The sequence below is a fragment of the Hyperolius riggenbachi genome, chromosome 10 (genome assembly GCF_040937935.1).
Source record: "Hyperolius riggenbachi isolate aHypRig1 chromosome 10, aHypRig1.pri, whole genome shotgun sequence".
In the NCBI taxonomy this organism is placed as follows: Eukaryota; Metazoa; Chordata; class Amphibia; order Anura; family Hyperoliidae; genus Hyperolius; species Hyperolius riggenbachi.
The window spans coordinates 293,415,362-293,438,079 of NC_090655.1; the positions used below are offsets into that span (position 1 = coordinate 293,415,362).

At 48.4% G+C, this 22,718-nt stretch overlaps 1 protein-coding gene across 1 annotated transcript in view; it reads right to left on the bottom strand.

Moving 5' to 3' along the window:
* Window positions 1-22,718, bottom strand: part of LOC137535605 (oocyte zinc finger protein XlCOF7.1-like) — an 89,814-nt gene that overhangs the window by 63,048 nt on the left and 4,048 nt on the right. Inside the window, exon 2 of the mRNA XM_068257461.1 lies at window positions 20,405-22,387. Coding sequence (XP_068113562.1) covers window positions 20,405-22,340 — 1,936 coding nt within the window. The 5' untranslated portion in view covers window positions 22,341-22,387. The remainder of the gene's footprint in view (window positions 1-20,404; window positions 22,388-22,718) is intronic.

A 22,718-nucleotide genomic window follows, 5' to 3' on the forward strand; every position in this document is an offset into this window, starting at 1 on the left:
GTAACCAATCTGTGTACAGTAATACACAGTGACTATTATCAGCTTATTACAGGCCAGTAACACTAAGTCACTCCTACTGTGACCAATCTGTGTACAGTAATGTACAGTGACCATTATCAGCTTATTACAGGCCAGTAACACTAAGTCACCCCTACTGTAACCAATCTGTGCACAGTAATGTATAGTGACCATTATCAGCTTATTACAGGCCGGCCAGGGCTGTGGAGTCGGTCCAAAAATCCACCGACTCAGACTCCGACTCCTCAGATTAGGATTCCACCGACTCCGACTCCTCTAATTTGCATATTACAATTTTGTTGATTAAAAGTATGTAACATGAAATTCGTCTCTTAACTGCCAAAGCTTAGGAATTTTACAAGACAACTGAAGTGAGAAGGATATGTAGACTACTATATTTATTCCCTTTAGTCATAGACTAAAACTAGTCCTTGGTAAGAGTACTTGTAAAAGGTACAAACCGGAACAAAGAACATCTATCAGGCCCTAGGCAATGTAAGTGTGGGTACATGTAAGAGTGATGTGCAGGTACTCTGCAGGGGAATGAGGAGATTGTAAACAGACAACACCTCTGTGTTCAATGTGCACAGCATTCTCAGTGGATTCCCTGCAGCTCTGTGGGGCGTGCATAGGTAGAGTATAGTACTACTGTGTAACAAAGTAAACCTGAGACACATGAAATTAAAGTTTTATACATACCTGGGGCTTCCTCCAGCCGCCTTCAGGATAATCAGTCCCTCGTTGTCCTCCTCCACCACCTGGATCTTCTGCTATGAGTCCAGGTACTTGAGCCAGTCGGGCGTAGTGCGCATGCACACACTCCGCTGCCAGGAGCATACTACACCTGTGCAGCACTATTGCGCAGGTGCAGAATGTACCTGGCTGTGGGAGCGGCATGCGGCCGGACAGCGCTGACTGGCTGAATTACCAGGACTCATAGCAGAAGATCCTGGTGGTGGAGGACAGCAAGGGACTGATTAGCCTGAAGGGGGCTGGAGGAAGCCCCAGGTATGTATACAACTTTACTTTTCATCCGTCTCAGGTACCCTTTAATTTGTAGTCACCAAACCAAATTTTAACAACGTATCAAATTATTTGATTTCATGAGCAAAGGGAGTGCATACATTTGCATAAATCAGCATCAATGCAGAATTATTTCCATCTCATTGACCATCTCTATTAGTGACACAGCTACACATCAGGCTTTATTCTTACAGCATAGATGTTATTTAGTATATATAAGAGATTCCTGTGTACACATCATATATACAGTCACAATCAGATATGCATATCTGACCTTAAAAATACGGGGACTGCTTTATTGAAGCAGCACAAGTAACTAATTTTGATTGATTTATTTCATTTTTGTGGACTAAGCACAGCTATTACTGTATATATACTGTATATATACATTATTTTTAATGACTATTATCTGAGAAATAGAACATTTTATCATATTTTCTATTTTAATTACAGTTACAAATTCATTAGGAGTCGGAGTCGGAGCATTTTTTCCCAAATCCGACTCCAACTCCAGGCACCCAAAATTGCCCGACTCCACGACTCCGACTCCACGACTCCGACTCCAAAGCCCTGCAGGCCGGTAACACTAAGTCACCCCCTACTGTGACCAATCTGTGTACAGTGATGTACAGTGACCATTATAAGCTTATTACAGGCCGGAAACACTAAGTCACCCCTACTGTGACCAATCGGTGTACAGCATTGTGCAGTGACCATTATCAGCTTATTACAGGCCAGTAACACTAAGTCACCCCTACTGTGACCAATCTGTGTACAGTAATGTACAGTGACCACTATCAGCTTATTACAGGCCGGTAACACTAAGTCACCCCTACTGTGACCAATCTGTGTACAGTAATACACAGTGACTATTATCAGCTTATTACAGGCCAGTAACACTAACCCCTACTGTAACCAATCTGTGTACAGTAATGTACAGTGACTATTATCAGCTTATTACAGGCCAGTAACACTAACCCCTACTGTGACCAATCTGTGTACAGTAATGTACAGTGACCATTATCAGCTTATTACAGGCTGGTAACACTAAGTTACCCCTACTGTGACCAATCTGTGTACAGTGATGTATAGTGACCATTATCAGCTTATTACAGGCCAGTAACACTAAGTCACCCCTACTGTGACCAATCTGTGTACAGTAATGTACAGTGCCCATTATCAGCTTATTACAGGGCAGTAACACTAAGTCACCCCTACTGTGACCAATCTGTGTACAGTAATGTACAGTGACCACTATCAGCTTATTACAGGCCAGTAACACTAAGTCACCCCTACTGTGACCAGTCTGTGTACAGAAATGTACAGTGACCATTATCAGCTTATTACAGGCCAGGAACACTAAGTCACCCCTACTGTGACCAATCTGTGTACAGTGATGTATAGTGACCATTATCAGCTTATTACAGGCCAGGAACACTAAGTCACCCCTACTGTGACCAATCTGTGTACAGTGATGTATAGTGACTATTATCAGCTTATTACAGGCCAGTAACACTAACTCCCCTACTGTAACCAATCTGTGTACAGTAATGTACAGTGACCATTATCAGCCTATTACAGGCTGGTAACACTAAGTTACCCCTACTGTGACCAATCTGTGTACAGTGATGTATAGTGACCATTATCAGCTTATTACATGACAGTAACACTAAGTCACCCCTACTGTGACCAATCTGTGTACAGTAATGTACAGTGACCATTATCAGCTTATTACAGGCCAGTAACACTAAGTCACCCCTACTGTGACCAATCTGTGTACAGTAATGTACAGTGACCATTATCAGCTTATTACAGGCCAGTAACACTATGTCACCCCCTACTGTGACAAATCTGTGTACAGTAATGTACAGTGACCATTATCAGCTTATTACAGACCAGTAACACTAAGTCACCCCCTATTGTGACCACTCTGTGTACAGTAATGTACGGTGACCATTATCAGCTTATTACAGACCAGTAACATTAAGTCACCCCTACTGTGACCAATCTGTGTACAGTAATGTACAGTGACCATTATCAGCTTATTACAGGCCAGTAACACTAAGTCACTCCTACTGTGACCAATCTGTGTACAGTAATACACAGTGACTATTATCAGCTTATTACAGGCCAGTAACACTAAGTCACTCCTACTGTGACCAATCTGTGTACAGTAATGTACAGTGACCATTATCAGCTTATTACAGGCCAGTAACACTAAGTCACCCCTACTGTAACCAATCTGTGCACAGTAATGTATAGTGACCATTATCAGCTTATTACAGGCCGGTAACACTAAGTCACCCCCTACTGTGACCAATTTGTGTACAGTGATGTACAGTGACCATTATAAGCTTATTACAGGCCGGAAACACTAAGTCACCCCTACTGTGACCAATCTGTGTACAGTGATGTATAGTGACCATTATCAGCTTATTACAGGCCAGGAACACTAAGTCACCCCTACTGTGACCAATCTGTGTACAGTAATGTACAGTGACCATTATCAGCTTATTACAGGCCGGTAACACTAAGTCACCCCTACTGTGACCAATCTGTGTACAGTAATGTACATTGACCATTATCAGCTTATTACAGGGCAGTAACACTAAGTCACCCCCACTGTGACCAATCTGTTTACAGTAATACACAGTGACTATTATCAGCTTATTACAGGCCAGTAACACTAACCCCTACTGTAACCAATCTGTGTACAGTAATGTACAGTGACCATTATCAGCTTATTACAGGCCAGTAACACTAACCCCTACTGTGACCAATCTGTGTACAGTAATGTACAGTGACCATTATCAGCTTATTACAGGCTGGTAACACTAAGTTACCCCTACTGTGACCAATCTGTGTACAGTGATGTATAGTGACCATTATCAGCTTATTACAGGCCAGTAACACTAAGTCACCCCTACTGTGACCAATCTGTGTACAGTAATGTACAGTGACCATTATCAGCCTATTACAGGCTGGTAACACTAAGTTACCCCTACTGTGACCAATCTGTGTACAGTAATGTACAGTGACCATTATCAGCTTATTACAGGCCAGTAACACTAAGTCACCCCTACTGTGACCAATCTGTGTACAGTAATGTACAGTGACCATTATCAGCCTATTACAGGCTGGTAACACTAAGTTACCCCTACTGTGACCAATCTGTGTATAGTAATGTACAGTGACCATTATCAGCTTATTACAGGCCAGAAACACTAAGTCACCCCCTACTGTGACCAATCTGTGTACAGTAATGTACAGTGACCATTATCAGCTTATTACAGGCCAGTAACACTAAGTCACCCCTACTGTGACCAATCTGTGTACAGTAATGTACAGTGACCATTATCAGCTTATTACAGGCCAGTAACACTAAGTCACTCCCTACTGTGACCAATCTGTGTACAGTAATGTACAGTGACCATTATCAGCTTATTACAGGCTAGTAACACTAAGTCACCCCTACTGTGACCAATCTGTGTACAGTAATGTACAGTGACCATTATCAGCTTATTACAGGCCGGTAACACTAAGTCTCCCCTACTGTCACCAATCCGTATACAGTAATGTACAGTGACCATTATCAGCTTATTACAGGCTGGTAACACTAAGTCCCCCCCTACTGTGACCAATCTGTGTACGGTAATGTACAGTGACCATTATCAGCTTATTATAGGCCTGTAACACTAAGTCACCCCTACTGTGACCAATCTGTGTACAGTAATGCGCAGTGATCATTATCAGCTTATTACAGGCCAGTAACACTAAGTCACCCCTTCTGTGACCAATCTGTGTACAGTAATGTACAGTAACCATTATCAGCTTATTACAGGCCAGTAACACTAAGTCACCCCTACTGTGACCAATGTGTGTACAGTAATGTATAGTGACCATTATCAGCTTTTTACAGGCCGGTAACACTAAGTCTCCCCTACTGTCACCAATCTGTATACAGTAATGTACAGTGACCATTATCAGCTTATTACAGGCTGGTAACACTAAGTCCCCCCCTACTGTGACCAATCTGTGTACGGTAATGTACAGTGACCATTATCAGCTTATTACAGTCCAGTAACACTAAGTCACCCCTACTGTGACCAATCTGTGTACAGTAATGTACAGTGACCATTATCAGCTTATTACAGGCCAGTAACACTAAGTCACCCCCCACTGTGACCAAGCTGTGTACAGTAATGTACAGTGACCATTATCAGCTTATTACAGGCCGGTAACACTAAGTCACCCCTACTGTGATCAATCTGTGTACAGTAATGTACAGTGACCATTATCAGCTTATTACAGGCCGGTAACACTAAGTCACCCCTACTGTGACCAATCTGTGTACAGTAATGTACAGTGACGACTATCAGCTTATTACACGCCAGTAACACTAAGTCACCCCCTACTGTGACCATTCTGTGTACAGTAATGTACAGTGACCATTATCAGCTTATTACAGGCCAGTAGCACTAAGTCACCCCTACTGTGACCAATCTGTGTACAGTAATGTACAGTGACCATTGTCAGCTTATTACAAGCTGGTAACACTAAGTCACCCCCTACTGTGACCAATCTGTGTACAGTAATGTACAGTGACCATTATCAGCTTATTACAGGCCAGTAACACTAGCTCACCCCCTACTTTGACCAATCTGTGTACAGTAATGTACAGTGACCATTATCAGCTTATTACAGGCCGGTAACACTAAGTCACCCCCTACTGTGACCAATCTGTTTACAGTAATGTACAGTGACCATTATCAGCTTATTACAGGCCAGTAACACTAAGTCACCCCTACTGTGACCAATCTGTGTACAATAATGTACAGGGACCATTATCAGCTCATTACAGGCCAGTAACACTAAGTCACCTCTACTGTGACCAATCTGTGTACAGTAATGTACAGTGACCATTATCAGCTTATTACCAGCTGGTAACAATAAGTCACCCTTACTGTGACCAATCTGTGTACAGTAATGTACAGTGACCATTATCAGCTTATTACAGGCCGGTAACACTAAGTCACCCCTACTGTGACCAATCTGTGTACAGTAATGTACAGTGACCATTATCAGCTTATTACAGGCCGGTAACACTAAGTCACCCCTACTGTGACCAATCTGTGTACAGTAATGTACAGTGACCACTATCTGCTTATTACAGGCCAGTAACACTAAGTCACCCCTACTGTGACCAATCTGTGTACAGTAATGTACAGTGACCATTATCAGCTTATTACAGGCCAGTAACACTAAGTCACCCCCTACTGTGACCAATCTGTGTACAGTAATGTACAGTGACCTTTATCAGTTGATTACAGGCCGGTAACACTAAGTCACCCCTACTGTGACCAATCTGTGTACAGTAATGTACAGTGACCATTATCAGCTTATTACAGGCCGGTAACACTAAGTCACCCCTACTGTGACCAATCTGTGTACAGTAATGTACAGTGACCACTATCAGTTTATTACAGGCCAGTAACACTAAGTCACCCCCTACTGTGACCAATCTGTGTACAATAATGTACAGTGACCATTATCAGCTTATTACAGGCTGGTAACACTAAGTCACCCCTACTGTGGCCAATCTGTGTACAGTAATGTACAAATGGTCACTGTGTATTACTGTACACAGATTGATCACAGTAGGGAAGACTTAGTGTTACCAGCCTGTAATAAGCTGATAATGGTCACTGTACATTAATGTACACAGATTGGTCACAGTAGGGGGTGACTTAGTGTTACTGGCCTGTAATAAACTGATAGTGGTCACTGTACATTACTGTACACAGATTGGTCACAGTAGGAGTGACTTCGTGTTACTGGCCTGAAATAAGCTGATAATAGTCACTGTACATTACTCTACACAGATTGGTCACTGTAGGGGGTACTTAGTGTTACTGGCCTGTAATAAGCTAATGGTTACTGTACATTACTCTACACAGATTGGTCACAGTAGGGGTGACTTAGTGTTACTGGCCTGTAATAAGCTGATAATGGTCACTGTACATTACTGTACACAGATTGGTCACAGTAGGGGTGACTTAGTGTTACTGGCCTGTAATAAGCTGATAATGGTCACTGTACATTACTGTACACAGATTGGTCACAGTAGGGGTGACTTAGCGTTACTGGCCTGTAATAAGCTGATAATGGTCACTGTACATTACTGTACACAGATTGGTCACAGTAGGGGTGACTTAGTGTTACTGGCCTGTAATAAGCTGATAATGGTCACTGTACATTACTGTACACAGATTGGCCACAGTAGGTGTGACTTAGTGTTACCAGCCTGTAATATGCTGATAATGGTCACTGTACATTACTGTACACAGATTGGTCACAGTAGGGGGTGACTTAGTGTTACTGGCCTGTAATAAGCTCATAATGGCCACTGTACATTACTGTACACAGACTGGTCACAGTAAGGGTGACTTAGTGTTACTGGCCTGTAATAAGCTGATAATGGTCACTGTACATTACTGTACACAGATTGGTCACAGTACGGGGTGACTTAGTGTTACCGGCTAATAAGCTAATAATGGCCACTGTACATTTCTGTACACAGATTGGCCACAGTAGGGAGTGACTTATTGTTACCGGCCTGTAATCAACTGATAATGGTCACCATACATTACTGTACACAGTTTGGTCACAGTAGGGGGTGACTTATTGTTACCGGCCTGTAATAAGCTAATAATGGTCATTGTACATTACTGTACACAGATTGGTCACAGTAGGGATGACTTAGTGTTACCAGCCTGTAATAAGCTGATAATAGTCACTGTACATTACTGTACACAAATTGGTCACAGTAGGGGGTGACTTAGTGTAACCGGCCTGTAATAAGCTGATACTAGTCACTGTACATTACTGTACACAAATTTGTCACAGTAGGGGGTGACTTAGTGTAACCGGCCTGTAATAAGCTGATAATGGTCACTGTACATTACTGTACACAGATTGGTCACAGTAGGGGGTGACTTACGTGTTACTGGCCTGTAATAAGCTGATAATGGTCACTGCGCATTACTGTACACAGATTGGTCACAGTAGGGGTGACTTAGTGTTACCGGCCTGTAATAAGCTGATAATGGTCACTGTACATTGCTGTACACAGATTGGTCACAGTAGGGGTGACTTAGTGTTACAGGCCTGTAATAAGCTGATAATGGTCGCTGTACATTACTGTATACAGATTGGTCACAGTAGGGGTGACTTAGTGTTACCGGCCTGTAATAAACTGATAATGGTCACTGTACATTACTGTACACAGATTGGTCACAGTAGGGGTGACTTAGTGTTACTGGCCTGTAATAAGCTGATAATGGTCACTGTACATTGCTGTACACATATTGGTCACAGTAGGCATGCTGTGGCTGTGTATGAACGTCTTCAGCAGAGGCCAGAGCTGTGTTGTCAAGGCATATACAGTACATTTTATATACAAACAATGTTTTCTTAAAAAACATGGAGGATGGAGGAAAAACGTTGTAGCCACTTATTTAGGAAAGGGTTCTTTACAGCAAGAGTGATTAAGATGTGGAATGCATTGCCACAGGAAGTAGTTATGGGAAATTCTATACCTGCATTTAAAGGGGGCTTAGATGCTTTCCTTGCGTTCAAAGACATCCATGGCTACAATTACTAGGTAATGCCTAATGATGTTGATCCAGGGATTTTTTTCTGACTGCCATCTGGAGTCGGTGAGGATTTTTTTCCCTTTTGGGCTAATTAGACCATGCCTTGTAAGGATTTTTCGCTTTCCTCTGGATCAACAGGGATATTTGAGGGTGCAGGCTGGTGTTGTTCTGTCCTCTGGATCAGCAGAGACATGTGAGGGAGCAGGCTGGTGTTGTGCCTTCCTCTGGATTACCAGGGATATGTGAGGGAGCAGGTTGGTGTTGTGCCTTCCTCTGGATTAGCAGGGATATGTGAGGGTGCAGGCTGGTGTTGTGCCTTCCTTTGGATCAGCAGAGATATGTGAGGGAGCAGGCTGGTGTTGTGCGTTCCTCTAGATTAGCAGGGATATGTGAGGGAGCAGGCTGGTGTTGTACCTTACTCTGGATCAGCAGAGATATGTGAGGGAGCAGGCTGGTGTTGTGCCTTCCTCTGGATGAGCAGGGATATGTGAGGGAGCAGGCTGGTGTTGTACCTTACTCTGGATCAGCAGGGATATGTGAGGGTGCAGGCTGGTGTTGTACCTTACTCTGGATCAGCAGGGATATGTGAGGGAGCAGGCTGGTGTTGTGCCTTCCTCTGGATCAGCAGGGATATGTGAGGGAGCAGGCTGGTGTTGTGCCTTACTCTGGATCAGCAGGGATATGTGAGGGAGCAGGCTGGTGTTGTGCCTTACTCTGGATCAGCAGGGATATGTGAGGGAGCAGGCTGGTGTTGTACCTTCCTCTGGATCAGCAGGGATATGTGAGGGAGCAGGCAGGTGTTGTGCCTTCCTCTGGATCAGCAGGATTATGTGAGGGTGCAGGCTGGTGTTGTACCTTCCTCTGGAGCAGCATTGATATGTGAGGGAGCAGGCTGGTGTTGTGCCTTCCTCTGGATCAGCAGGGATATGTGACGGTACAGGCTGGTGTTGTGCCTTCCTCTGGATCAGCAGGGATATGTGAGGGTGCAGGCTGGTGTTATGCCTTCCTCTGGATCAGCAGGGATATGTGAGGGAGCAGGCTGGTGTTGTGCCTTCCTCTGGATCAGCAGGGATATGTGAGGGTGCAGGCTGGTGTTGTGCCTTCCTCTGGATCAGCAGGGATATGTGAGGGAGCAGGCTGCTGTTGTACCTTCCTCTGGATCAGCAGAGATATGTGAGGGTGCAGGCTGGTGTTGTGCCTTCCTCTGGATCAGAAGGGATATGTGAGGGAGCAGCCTGGTGTTGTACCTTCCTCTGGATCAGCAGGGATATGTGAGGGAGAAGGCTGGTGTTGTGCCTTCCTCTGGATAAGCAGGGATATATGAGGGAGCAGGCTGGTGTTGTACCTTCCTCTAGATCAGCAGGGATATGTGAGGGAGCAGGCTGGTGTTGTACCTTCCTCTGGATCAGCAGGGATATGTGAGGGAGCAGACTGGTGTTGTGCCTTCCTCTGGATCAGCAGAGATATGTGAGGGAGCAGGCTGGTGTTGTGCCTTCCTCTGGATCAGCAGGGATATGTGAGGGAGCAGGCTGGTGTTTTACCTTCCTCTGGATCAGCAGGGATATGAGGGTGCAGGCTGGTGTTGTGCCTTCCTCTGTATCAGCAGGAACATGTGAGGGTGCAGGCTGGTGTTGTACCTTCCTCTGGAGCAGCATTAATATGTGAGGGAGCAGGCTGGTGTTGTGCCTTCCTCTGGATCAGCAGGGATATGTGAGGGAGCAGGCTGGTGTTGTGCCTTCCTCTAGATCAGCAGGGATATGTGAGGGAGCAGGCTGGTGTTGTACCTTCCTCTGGATCAGCAGGGATATGTGAGGGTGCAGGCTGGTGTTGTACCTTACTCTGGATCAGCAGGGATATGTGAGGGAGCAGGCTGGTGTTGTGCCTTCCTCTGGATCAGCAGGGATATGTGAGGGAGCAGGCTGGTGTTGTACCTTCCTCTAGATCAGCAGGGATATGTGAGGGAGCAGGCTGGTGTTGTACCTTCCTCTGGATCAGCAGGGATATGTGAGGGAGCAGACTGGTGGTGTGCCTTCCTCTGGATCAGCAGAGATATGTGAGGGAGCAGGCTGGTGTTGTGCCTTCCTCTGGATCAGCAGGGATATGTGAGGGAGCAGGCTGGTGTTGTACCTTCCTCTGTATCAGCAGGGATATGTGAGGGAGCAGGCTGGTGTTGTACCTTCCTCTGGATCAGCAGAGATATGTGAGGGAGAAGGCTGGTGTTGTGCCTTCCTCTGGATCAGCAGGAATATGTAAGGGTGCAGGCTGGTGTTGTACCTTCCTCTGGAGCAGCATTGATATGTGAGGGAGCAGGCTGGTGTTGTGCCTTCCTCTGGATCAGCAGGGATATGTGAGTGTACAGGCTGGTGTTGTGCCTTCCTCTGGATCAGCAGGGATATGTGAGGGTGCAGGCTGGTGTTATGCCTTCCTCTGGATCAGCAGGGATATGTGAGGGAGCAGGCTGGTGTTGTGCCTTCCTCTGGATCAGCAGGGATATGTAAGGGAGCAGGCTGGTGTTGTACCTTCCTCTGGATCAGCAGAGATATGTGAGGGTGCAGGCTGGTGTTGTGCCTTCCTCTGGATCAGCAGGGATATGTGAGGGAGCAGGCTGGTGTTGTGCCTTCCTCTGGATAAGCAGGGATATGTGAGGGAGCAGGCTGGTGTTGTACCTTCCTCTAGATCAGCAGGGATATGTGAGGGAGCAGGCTGGTGTTGTACCTTCCTCTGGATCAGCAGGGATATGTGAGGGAGCAGACTGGTGTCGTGCCTTCCTCTGGATCAGCAGAGATATGTGAGGGAGCAGGCTGGTGTTGTGCCTTCCTCTGGATCAGCAGGGATATGTGAGGGAAAAGGCTGGTGTTGTGTCTTCCTCTGGATTAGCAGGGATATGTGAGGGAGCAGGCTGGTGTTGTGTCTTCCTCTGGATCAGCAGGGATATGTGAGGGAAAAGGCTGGTGTTGTACCTTCCTTTGGATCAGCAGGGATATGTGAGGGAGCAGGCTGGTGTTGTGTCTTCCTCTGGAGCAGCAGGGATATGTGAGGGTGCAGGCTGGTGTTGTACCTTCCTCTGAATCAGCAGGGATATGTGAGGGTGCAGGCTGGTGTTGTGTCTTCTTTTGGATCAGCAGGGATATGTAAGGGTGCAGACTGGTGTTGTGTCTTCCTCTGGATCAGCAGGGATATGTGAGGGTGCAGGCTGGTGTTGTGCCTTCCTCTGGATCAGCAGGGATATGTGATGGAGCAGGCTGGTGTACCTTCCTCTGGATCAACAGGGATATGTGAGGGAGCAGGCTGGTGTACCTTCCTCTGGATCAGCAGGGATATGTGAGGGTGCAGGCTAGTGTTGTGCCTTCCTCTGGATCAGCAGGGATATGTGAGGGAGTAGGCTGGTGTTGTGCCTTCCTCTGGATCAGCAGGGATATGTGAGTGTGCAGGCTGGTGTTGTACCTTCCTCTGGATCAGCAGGGATATGTGAGGGTGCAGGCTGGTGTTGTACCTTTCTCTGGATCAGCAGGGATATGTGAGGGAGCAGGCTGGTGTTATACCTTCCTCTGAATCAGCAGGGATATGTGAGGGTGCAGGCTGGTGTTCTGCCTTCCTCTGGATCAGCAGGGATATGTGAGGGTGCAGGCTGGTGCTGTACCTTCCTCTGGATCAGCAGGGATATGTGAGGGAGCAGGCTGGTGCTGTATCTTCCTCTGGATCAGCAGGGATATGTGAGGGAGCAGGCTGGTGTTGTACCTTCCTCTGGATCAGCAGGGATATGTGAGGGAGCAGGCTGGTGTTGTACCTTCCTCTGGATCAGTAGGGATATGTGAGGGAGCAGGCTGGTGTTGTGCCTTCCACTGGATCAGCAGGGATATGTGAGGGAGCAGGCTGATGTTGTACCTTCCTTTAGATCAGCAGGGATATGTGAGGGAGCAGGCTGGTGTTGTGCCTTCCTCTGGATCAGTAGGGATATGTGAGGGAGCAGGCTGGTGTTGTGCCTTCCTCTGGATCAGCAGGGATGTGTGAGGGTGCAGGCTGGTGTTGTGCCTTCCTCTGGCTCAGCAGGGATATGTGAGGGAGCAGGCTGGTGTTGTGCCTTCCTCTGGATCAGTAGGGATATGTGAGGGAGCAGGCTGGTGTTGTGCCTTCCTGTGGATCAGCAGGGATATGTGAGGGAGCAGGTTGGTGTTGTGCCTTCCTCTGGATCAGCAGGGATATGTGAGGGAGCAGGCTGGTGTTGTACCTTCCTCTGGGTCAGCAGGGATATGTGAGGGTGCAGGCTGGTGTTGTGCCTTCCTCTGGATCAGCAGGGATATGTGAGGGAGAAGGCTGGTGTTGTACCTTCCTCTGGATCAGCAGGGATATGTGAGGGTGCAGGCTGGTGTAGTGCCTTCCTCTGGATCAGCAGGGATATGTGAGGGAGCAGGCTGGTGTTGTGCCTTCCCCTGGATCAGCAGAGATATGTGAGGGTGCAGGCTGGTGTTGTGTCTTCCTCTGGATCAGCAGGGATATGTGAGGGAGCAGGCTGGTGTTGTACCTTCCTCTGGATCAGCAGGGATATGTGTGGGAGCAGGCTGGTGTTGTACCTTCATCTGGATCAGCAGGGATATGTGAGGGTGCAGGCTGGTGTTGTGTCTTCCTCTGGGTCAGCAGGAATATGTGAGGGTGCAGGCTGGTGTTGTGCCTTCCTCTGGTTCAGCAGGGATATGTGAGGATGCAGGCTAGTGTTGTGCCTTCCTCTGGATCAGCAGGGATATGTGAGGGTGCAGGCTGGTGCTGTGCCTCCCTCTGGATCAGCAGGGATATGTGAAGGTGCAGGCTGGTGTTGTGCCTTCCTCTGGGTAAGCAGGGATATGTGAGGGAGCAGGCTGGTGTTGTGCCTTCCTCTGGCTCAGCAGGGATATGTGAGGGTGCAGGCTGGTGTTGTGCCTTCCTCTGGCTCAGCAGGGATATGTGAGGGAGCAGGCTGGTGTTGTGCCTTCCTCTGGATCAGTAGGGATATGTGAGGGAGCAGGCTGGTGTTGTGCCTTCCTCTGGATCAGCAGGGATATGTGAGGGAGCAGGCTAGTGTTGTGCCTTCCTCTGGATCAGCAGGGATATGTGAGGGAGCAAGCTGGTGTTGTGCCTTCCTCTGGCTCAGCAGGGATATGTGAGGGAGCAGGCTGGTGTTGTGCCTTCCTCTGGATCAGCAGGGAAATGTGAGGGAGCAGGCTGGTGTTGTGCCTTCCTCTGGATCAGTAGGGATATGTGAGGGAGCAGGCTGGTGTTGTGCCTTCCTCTGGATCAGCAGGGATGTGTGAGGGTGCAGGCTGGTGTTGTGCCTTCCTCTGGCTCAGCAGGGATATGTGAGGGAGAAGGCTGGTGTTGTACCTTCCTCTGGATCAGCAGGGATATGTGAGGGTGCAGGCTGGTGTAGTGCCTTCCTTTGGATCAGCAGGGATATGTGAGGGAACAGGCTGGTGTTGTGCCTTCCTCTGGATCAGTAGGGATATGTGAGGGAGCAGGCTGGTGTTGTGCCTTCCTCTGGATCAGTAGGGATATGTGAGGGAGCAGGCTGGTGTTGTGCCTTCCTCTGGATCAGCAGGGATATGTGAGGGAGCAGGCTGGTGTTGTACCTTCCTCTGGATCAGCAGGGATATGTGAGGGAGCAGGCTGGTGTTGTGCCTTCCTCTGGATCAGCAGGGATATGTGAGGGAGCAGGCTGGTGTTGTACCTTCCTCTGGGCCAGTAGGGATATGTGAGGGTGCAGGCTGGTGCTGTGCCTCCCTCTGGATCAGCAGGGATATGTGAAGGTGCAGGCTGGTGTTGTGCCTTCCTCTGGATCAGCAGGGATATGTGGGGGAGCAGGCTGGTGTTATGCCTTCCTCTGGATTAGCAGGGATATGTGAGGGAGCAGGCTGGTGTTATACCTTCCTCTGAATCAGCAGGGATATGTGAGGGTGCAGGCTGGTGTTCTGCCTTCCTCTGGATCAGCAGGGATATGTGAGGGTGCAGGCTGGTGCTGTACCTTCCTCTGGATCAGCAGGGATATGTGAGGGAGCAGGCTGGTGCTGTATCTTCCTCTGGATCAGCAGGGATATGTGAGGGAGCAGGCTGGTGTTGTACCTTCCTCTGGATCAGCAGGGATATGTGAGGGAGCAGGCTGGTGTTGTACCTTCCTCTGGATCAGTAGGGATATGTGAGGGAGCAGGCTGGTGTTGTGCCTTCCACTGGATCAGCAGGGATATGTGAGGGAGCAGGCTGATGTTGTACCTTCCTTTAGATCAGCAGGGATATGTGAGGGAGCAGGCTGGTGTTGTGCCTTCCTCTGGATCAGTAGGGATATGTGAGGGAGCAGGCTGGTGTTGTGCCTTCCTCTGGATCAGCAGGGATGTGTGAGGGTGCAGGCTGGTGTTGTGCCTTCCTCTGGCTCAGCAGGGATATGTGAGGGAGCAGGCTGGTGTTGTGCCTTCCTCTGGATCAGTAGGGATATGTGAGGGAGCAGGCTGGTGTTGTGCCTTCCTGTGGATCAGCAGGGATATGTGAGGGAGCAGGTTGGTGTTGTGCCTTCCTCTGGATCAGCAGGGATATGTGAGGGAGCAGGCTGGTGTTGTACCTTCCTCTGGGTCAGCAGGGATATGTGAGGGTGCAGGCTGGTGTTGTGCCTTCCTCTGGATCAGCAGGGATATGTGAGGGAGAAGGCTGGTGTTGTACCTTCCTCTGGATCAGCAGGGATATGTGAGGGTGCAGGCTGGTGTAGTGCCTTCCTCTGGATCAGCAGGGATATGTGAGGGAGCAGGCTGGTGTTGTGCCTTCCCCTGGATCAGCAGAGATATGTGAGGGTGCAGGCTGGTGTTGTGTCTTCCTCTGGATCAGCAGGGATATGTGAGGGAGCAGGCTGGTGTTGTACCTTCCTCTGGATCAGCAGGGATATGTGTGGGAGCAGGCTGGTGTTGTACCTTCATCTGGATCAGCAGGGATATGTGAGGGTGCAGGCTGGTGTTGTGTCTTCCTCTGGGTCAGCAGGAATATGTGAGGGTGCAGGCTGGTGTTGTGCCTTCCTCTGGTTCAGCAGGGATATGTGAGGATGCAGGCTAGTGTTGTGCCTTCCTCTGGATCAGCAGGGATATGTGAGGGTGCAGGCTGGTGCTGTGCCTCCCTCTGGATCAGCAGGGATATGTGAAGGTGCAGGCTGGTGTTGTGCCTTCCTCTGGGTAAGCAGGGATATGTGAGGGAGCAGGCTGGTGTTGTGCCTTCCTCTGGCTCAGCAGGGATATGTGAGGGTGCAGGCTGGTGTTGTGCCTTCCTCTGGCTCAGCAGGGATATGTGAGGGAGCAGGCTGGTGTTGTGCCTTCCTCTGGATCAGTAGGGATATGTGAGGGAGCAGGCTGGTGTTGTGCCTTCCTCTGGATCAGCAGGGATATGTGAGGGAGCAGGCTAGTGTTGTGCCTTCCTCTGGATCAGCAGGGATATGTGAGGGAGCAAGCTGGTGTTGTGCCTTCCTCTGGCTCAGCAGGGATATGTGAGGGAGCAGGCTGGTGTTGTGCCTTCCTCTGGATCAGCAGGGAAATGTGAGGGAGCAGGCTGGTGTTGTGCCTTCCTCTGGATCAGTAGGGATATGTGAGGGAGCAGGCTGGTGTTGTGCCTTCCTCTGGATCAGCAGGGATGTGTGAGGGTGCAGGCTGGTGTTGTGCCTTCCTCTGGCTCAGCAGGGATATGTGAGGGAGAAGGCTGGTGTTGTACCTTCCTCTGGATCAGCAGGGATATGTGAGGGTGCAGGCTGGTGTAGTGCTTTCCTTTGGATCAGCAGGGATATGTGAGGGAACAGGCTGGTGTTGTGCCTTCCTCTGGATCAGTAGGGATATGTGAGGGAGCAGGCTGGTGTTGTGCCTTCCTCTGGATCAGTAGGGATATGTGAGGGAGCAGGCTGGTGTTGTGCCTTCCTCTGGATCAGCAGGGATATGTGAGGGAGCAGGCTGGTGTTGTACCTTCCTCTGGATCAGCAGGGATATGTGAGGGAGCAGGCTGGTGTTGTGCCTTCCTCTGGATCAGCAGGGATATGTGAGGGAGCAGGCTGGTGTTGTACCTTCCTCTGGGCCAGTAGGGATATGTGAGGGTGCAGGCTGGTGCTGTGCCTCCCTCTGGATCAGCAGGGATATGTGAAGGTGCAGGCTGGTGTTGTGCCTTCCTCTGGATCAGCAGGGATATGTGGGGGAGCAGGCTGGTGTTATGCCTTCCTCTGGATCAGCAGGGATATGTGAGGGAGCAGGCTGGTGTACCTTCCTCTGGATCAGCAGGGATATGTGAGGGAGCAGGCTGGTGTTGTGCCTTCCTCTGGGTAAGCAGGGATATGTGAGGGAGCAGGCTGGTGTTGTGCCTTCCTCTGGCTCAGCAGGGATATGTGAGGGTGCAGGCTGGTGTTGTGCCTTCCTCTGGCTCAGCAGGGATATGTGAGGGAGCAGGCTGGTGTTGTGCCTTCCTCTGGATCTGTAGGGATATGTGAGGGAGCAGGCTGGTGTTGTGCCTTCCTCTGGATCAGCAAGGATATGTGAGGGAGCAGGCTGGTGTTGTGCCTTCCTCTGGATCAGCAGGGATATGTGAGGGAGCAGGCTGGTGTTGTACCTTCCTCTGGGTCAGTAGGGATATGTGAGGGTGCAGGCTGGTGTTGTGCCTTCCTCTGGATCAGCAGGGATATGTGAGGGAGAAGGCTGGTGTTGTACCTTCCTCTGGATCAGCAGGGATATGTGAGGGTGCAGGCTGGTGTAGTGCCTTCCTCTGGATCAGCAGGGATATGTGAGGGAGCAGGCTGGTGTTGTGCCTTCCCCTGGATCAGCAGAGATATGTGAGGGTGCAGGCTGGTGTAGTGCCTTCCTCTGGATCAGCAGGGATATGTGAGGGAGCAGGCTGGTGTTGTGCCTTCCCCTGGATCAGCAGAGATATGTGAAGGTGCAGGCTGGTGTTGTACCTTCCTCTGGATCAGCAGGGATATGTGAGGGAGCAGGCTGGTGCTGTGCCTTCCTCTGGATCAGCAGGGATATGTGAGGGTGTAGGCTGGTGTTGTGCCTTCCTCTGGGTAAGCAGGGATATGTGAGGGTGCAGGCTGCTGTTGTGTCTTTTCTCAACCGAAATAACTACGTAACTGTGTCGCAAGCCTCACCACGGCGCACTTCCACCATCAAGCCGGAAGGAGGAAGGGTGCGGTACTGAGTCGTGGAAGGCGTCTCATTGGACACGTGCGAGGCGGTGTGATATGCACAGAAGTGGCGGGCAGCTGGGAAATTAACCCCCGCTCTCCCAGCCGCGCCCCTGATCCTATTTCGTCTCGTTAGAAACACACATTGGAGTAGTTAGCTACTCGTTATGACTCATGAGCTCCTCACTACTACCACACCGCCCCACTGCCTCTGAAGACGTCATTACAGAGAAGCAATCATCAGACGGGTCGCCGCCCAACAGCCATGTGACCTAGCGGGTGTGTGTCTGTAACATGAGTCATGCTGGCAGCAATCCGCACAGATGTAAGCCGGCACAATAAAGCTTTCCTACAACTCTGCAGTGCCGGGCAATCTATTTCTGAAGATATTCTGTCTGTATGTGAAGGGACAGGGTGGCGCTGATTATCAGGGACCGCCTCCTGTACAGTATGTCATAGGTGTGGCTCTAAGAGCCATTATAGTATTTCTGTAACGATTGGGGAATTATCTCCATGGTCAGCGCACAAGATGTGCGCTGACACTGCGGAAATCCTCCACAAGCGTTTGAATAAGGGAACCCAGCTTTGGTGCAATGCACCTGTAGAGAGGAATTCCCACCGGCAGATGGAGCTGTGGAGTGCAGAGGAATGAACCCTTTGCACTGTCACAGATGCCAGATGGAAATTGTACGAGGTGAAACAATACAGGGCAAGATAGCCCCCAAAGAGAGAGTGAGCACAGAGACAGAATGTATGTATGTCCACCAATCCAGTGGCCACCCGGCGACGGTTGACATACTACAGCGAAAACCAAAGTGAGAAAGCAATCGCCAGAATGGCGATTGCTGATAGAGACACAAGACTGAATGAGACAGAGCGTGACTGAGAAGGAAAGGCACATCAAAGAACCACAATCTGAACGTCAAAGAAAATAACAAACGAACTACCTAAATGTGGTCGCCGCACGAGAAGCGCAACAGAGACAAAACACGCCAATCCTGACTAACAAATGAACCTAACAAAGACGACAGACAAATAACGCGAACGCTTGCTAATCGGTTGCCTCCCACCAGACAACAGCAAGCGTTCGTGCTGGACAAGACAGACTAAAGGAGTAACCAGTAGCAACCGCAGCTAAGGTTATACTCCAAGACAGACAAAGGAGATCCACCGCCTCTACCACCAGGGCGAATGCGATCTAGGAACGAGACCAAACGATTTACTGACAGCCGCCGCAGGCGACAGTACAATCGCAGGAACAGGACAAAACAGCACAGGAATAAACAGTACAAATAATACAAAGCCTGACTGCACTATAGAGAATGCAAGATGCACTCCCCAATAATGAACTACACTATAATCTTCGCCAACAATCAGCAGAGGGGCTGAAATTCCAGTTAAGTTAGCAGGAACAAACCTTCATGACCAGCAAGGAATACTGGGAGGAAATGGTATTTATACTGCAAGCCATCAAAGGAAGCAGCTAAGCAATTTGCATGACAAGCGGATGCAAATTCCTCACCAGAACAGCAACTCTGAAACTTGCAGAATGAAGACAGGTCTCTTTTCCAGGGACCTGCAGTACTCAGACCTAAAAAATGGTCAAAAAGCTGTCTGCCTGTGCAGACAGCAGAGCAGATCATTACAATTTTGTGTAATGAGCTGAAGTGCTTGCGGTGCCACGGCTTGTGACATGTGGTGAAAGCTTGCATGCAGATCAGGTGCAGCCTCTGTCTTAGAATGGGCCATCCATATACCCAGTGTCCCGAGCCATGGTCCAATATAGGGGAAGATGTATACAAGGAAATGGAGAGAATCCTTGAAGAGCAATCTGCTGAGGCTTTCCCTGATAGAGTGCCACCAAAAATGTCACCCACCGCTCTGGGACAATGCCCCCTCCCCCTTCTTTGCATCTAGCAACCATTAAAGGACAACTGTAATGAAAGGGATATGGAGGCTGCCATATTTATTCCATTTTAAACAATACCAGTTCCCTGGCTAACCTGCTGATCACCTGCCTAGAATACTTTTAGCCATACACCCTGAACAAGCATGCAGCAGATCAGGTGTTTCTGACATTGTTGTCAGATCTGACTGGATTAGGTGCATGTTTGTTCCTGGTGTTATCCAGACACTACTGCAGCCAAATAGATCAGCAGGCTGCCAGGTAACTGGTATTGTTTAAAAGTAAATACATATGGCAGTCTTCATATCCCTCTCACTACAGTTGTCCTATAATGTGGCCAGTATGAGATTTGCCAGAGCTCATAGGGAAGTTATAAATACTATTTAGTGGGTGATTCTCAGATTTGGGAAGTCATCGCCTGATCAGCATTGTATTTCTACTGTAAGATGTAGCCGGATATTTCTCAGTCACCCAGAACATACTCCAAAGCCATCAGTGTGTCTGTACTGTTATTGTTTGTGAGCTGTCACCAAATACAACAAATAATGATAGCTTTAGGTGAAAAAGATCTAACATGAGTATCAGTCTGTGAGCAGTGATGCAGTCATAACAATTTAAAATTCAAATTTAAAGTTGAATACTCACCTGTTATGTCCTCTGTAGCATTGTCCTCCTCTTTACATGTCCTCATCATGTCACCTTCCTCCATAGACTGCTGATCACTCCTCACATATGTCTCTTCTTCTTCCTCTTTACTTGTCCTCATCATGTCACCCTCCTCCATAGACTGCTGATCACTCCTCACATATGTCTCTTCTTCTTCCTCTTTAATTTTCACCATCATGACACCCTCCTCCATAGACTGCTGATCACTCCTCACATACGTCTCTTCTTCTTCCTCTTTAATTTTCACCATCATGACACCCTCCTCCATAGACTGCTGATCACTCCTCACATACGTCTCTTCTTCTTCCTCTTTACTTGTCCTCATCATATCACCCTCCTCTATAAACTGCTGATCACTCCTCACATACGTCTCCTCTTCTTCCTCTTTACTTGTCCTCATCATGTCACCTTCCTCCATAGACTGCTGATCACTCCTCACATACGTCTCTTCTTCTTCCTCTTTACTTGTCCTCATCATATCACCCTCCTCTATAAACTGCTGATCACTCCTCACATACGTCTCCTCTTCTTCCTCTTTACTTGTCCTCATCATGTCACTCTTCTCCATAGACTGCTGATCACTCCTTACATACGTCTCTTCTTCTTCTTCCTCTTTACATGTCCTCATTATGTCACCCTCCTCCATAGACTGCTGATCACTCCTCACATACGTCTCTTCTTCTTCCTCTTTACTTGTCCTCATCATATCACCCTCCTCTATAAACTGCTGATCACTCCTCACATACGTCTCCTCTTCTTCCTCTTTACTTGTCCTCATCATGTCACTCTTCTCCATAGACTGCTGATCACTCCTTACATACGTCTCTTCTTCTTCTTCCTCTTTACATGTCCTCATTATGTCACCTTCCTCCATAGACTGCTGATCACTCCTCACATATGTCTCTTCTTCTTCCTGTTTAATTGTCCTCATCATGTCACCCTCCTCCATAGACTGCTGATCACTCCTCACATATGTCTCTTCTTCTTCCTCTTTACTTGTCCTCATCATGTCACCCTCCTCCATAGACTGCTGATCACTCCTCACATACGTCTCTTCTTCCTCCTCTTTACATGTCCTCATCATGTCACCCTCCTCCATAGACTGCTGATCACTCCTCACATACGTCTCTTCTTCTTCCTCTTTACATGTCCTCATCATGTCACCCTCCTCCATAGACTGCTGATCACTCCTCACATACGTCTCTTCTTCCTCTTTACTTGTCCGCATCATGTCACCTTCCTCCATAGACTGCTGATCACTCCTCACATATGTCTCTTTTTCTTCCTCTTTACATGTCCGCATCATGTCACCTTCCTCCATAGACTGCTGATCACTCCTCACATACGTCTCTTCTTCCTCTTTACTTGTCCGCATCATGTCACCTTCCTCCATAGACTGCTGATCACTCCTCACATATGTCTCTTCTTCTTCCTCTTTACTTGTCCGCATCATGTCACCCTCCTCCATAGACTGCTGATCACTTCTCACATATGTCTCTTCTTCTTCCTGTTTAATTGTCCTCATCATGTCACCCTCCTCCATAGACTGCTGATCACTCCTCACATACGTCTCTTCTTCTTCCTCTTTACTTGTCCTCATCATGTCACCCTCCTCCACAGACTGCTGATCACTCCTCACATACGTCTCTTCTTCCTCTTTACTTGTCCGCATCATGTCACCTTCCTCCATAGACTGCTGATCACTCCTCACATATGTCTCTTCTTCTTCCTCTTTACTTGTCCGCATCATGTCACCCTCCTCCATAGACTGCTGATCACTCCTCACATACGTCTCTTCTTCTTCCTCTTTACTTGTCCTCATCATGTCACCCTCCTCCACAGACTGCTGATCACTCCTCACATACGTATCTTCTTCTTCCTCTTTACTTGTCCTCATCATGTCACCCTCCTCCATAGACTGCTGATCACTCCTCTCTTGCTCTCTGAGCTCAGATCTCAGTCCTGTAAAGGATAACAGATTATAGCAGTGAGATATTAGCAGTAATACACAGAGCACAGAGAAGCACATAATTTGCTAGGGGTGATAATCTCCCATAAGCTGTGATCTCCTGCACATTCAGTACCACAGTCCTCTCTCCCAGTGTGCCTTGCTCATCATCTGGTGCTTCTCTCCTCCTCTCCATGCACACATTCCTGGGAGGGTACAGCGGTGCCGGCAGCGATAGATGGATGAGATGTGAGGAGAGAACAGCTGGAGACAGAGGGAGATAGGAGCAGAGGCCTGCAGCTAATTAGCTATAAATTATCATTACTTACGGCTCTGGCACCTGAT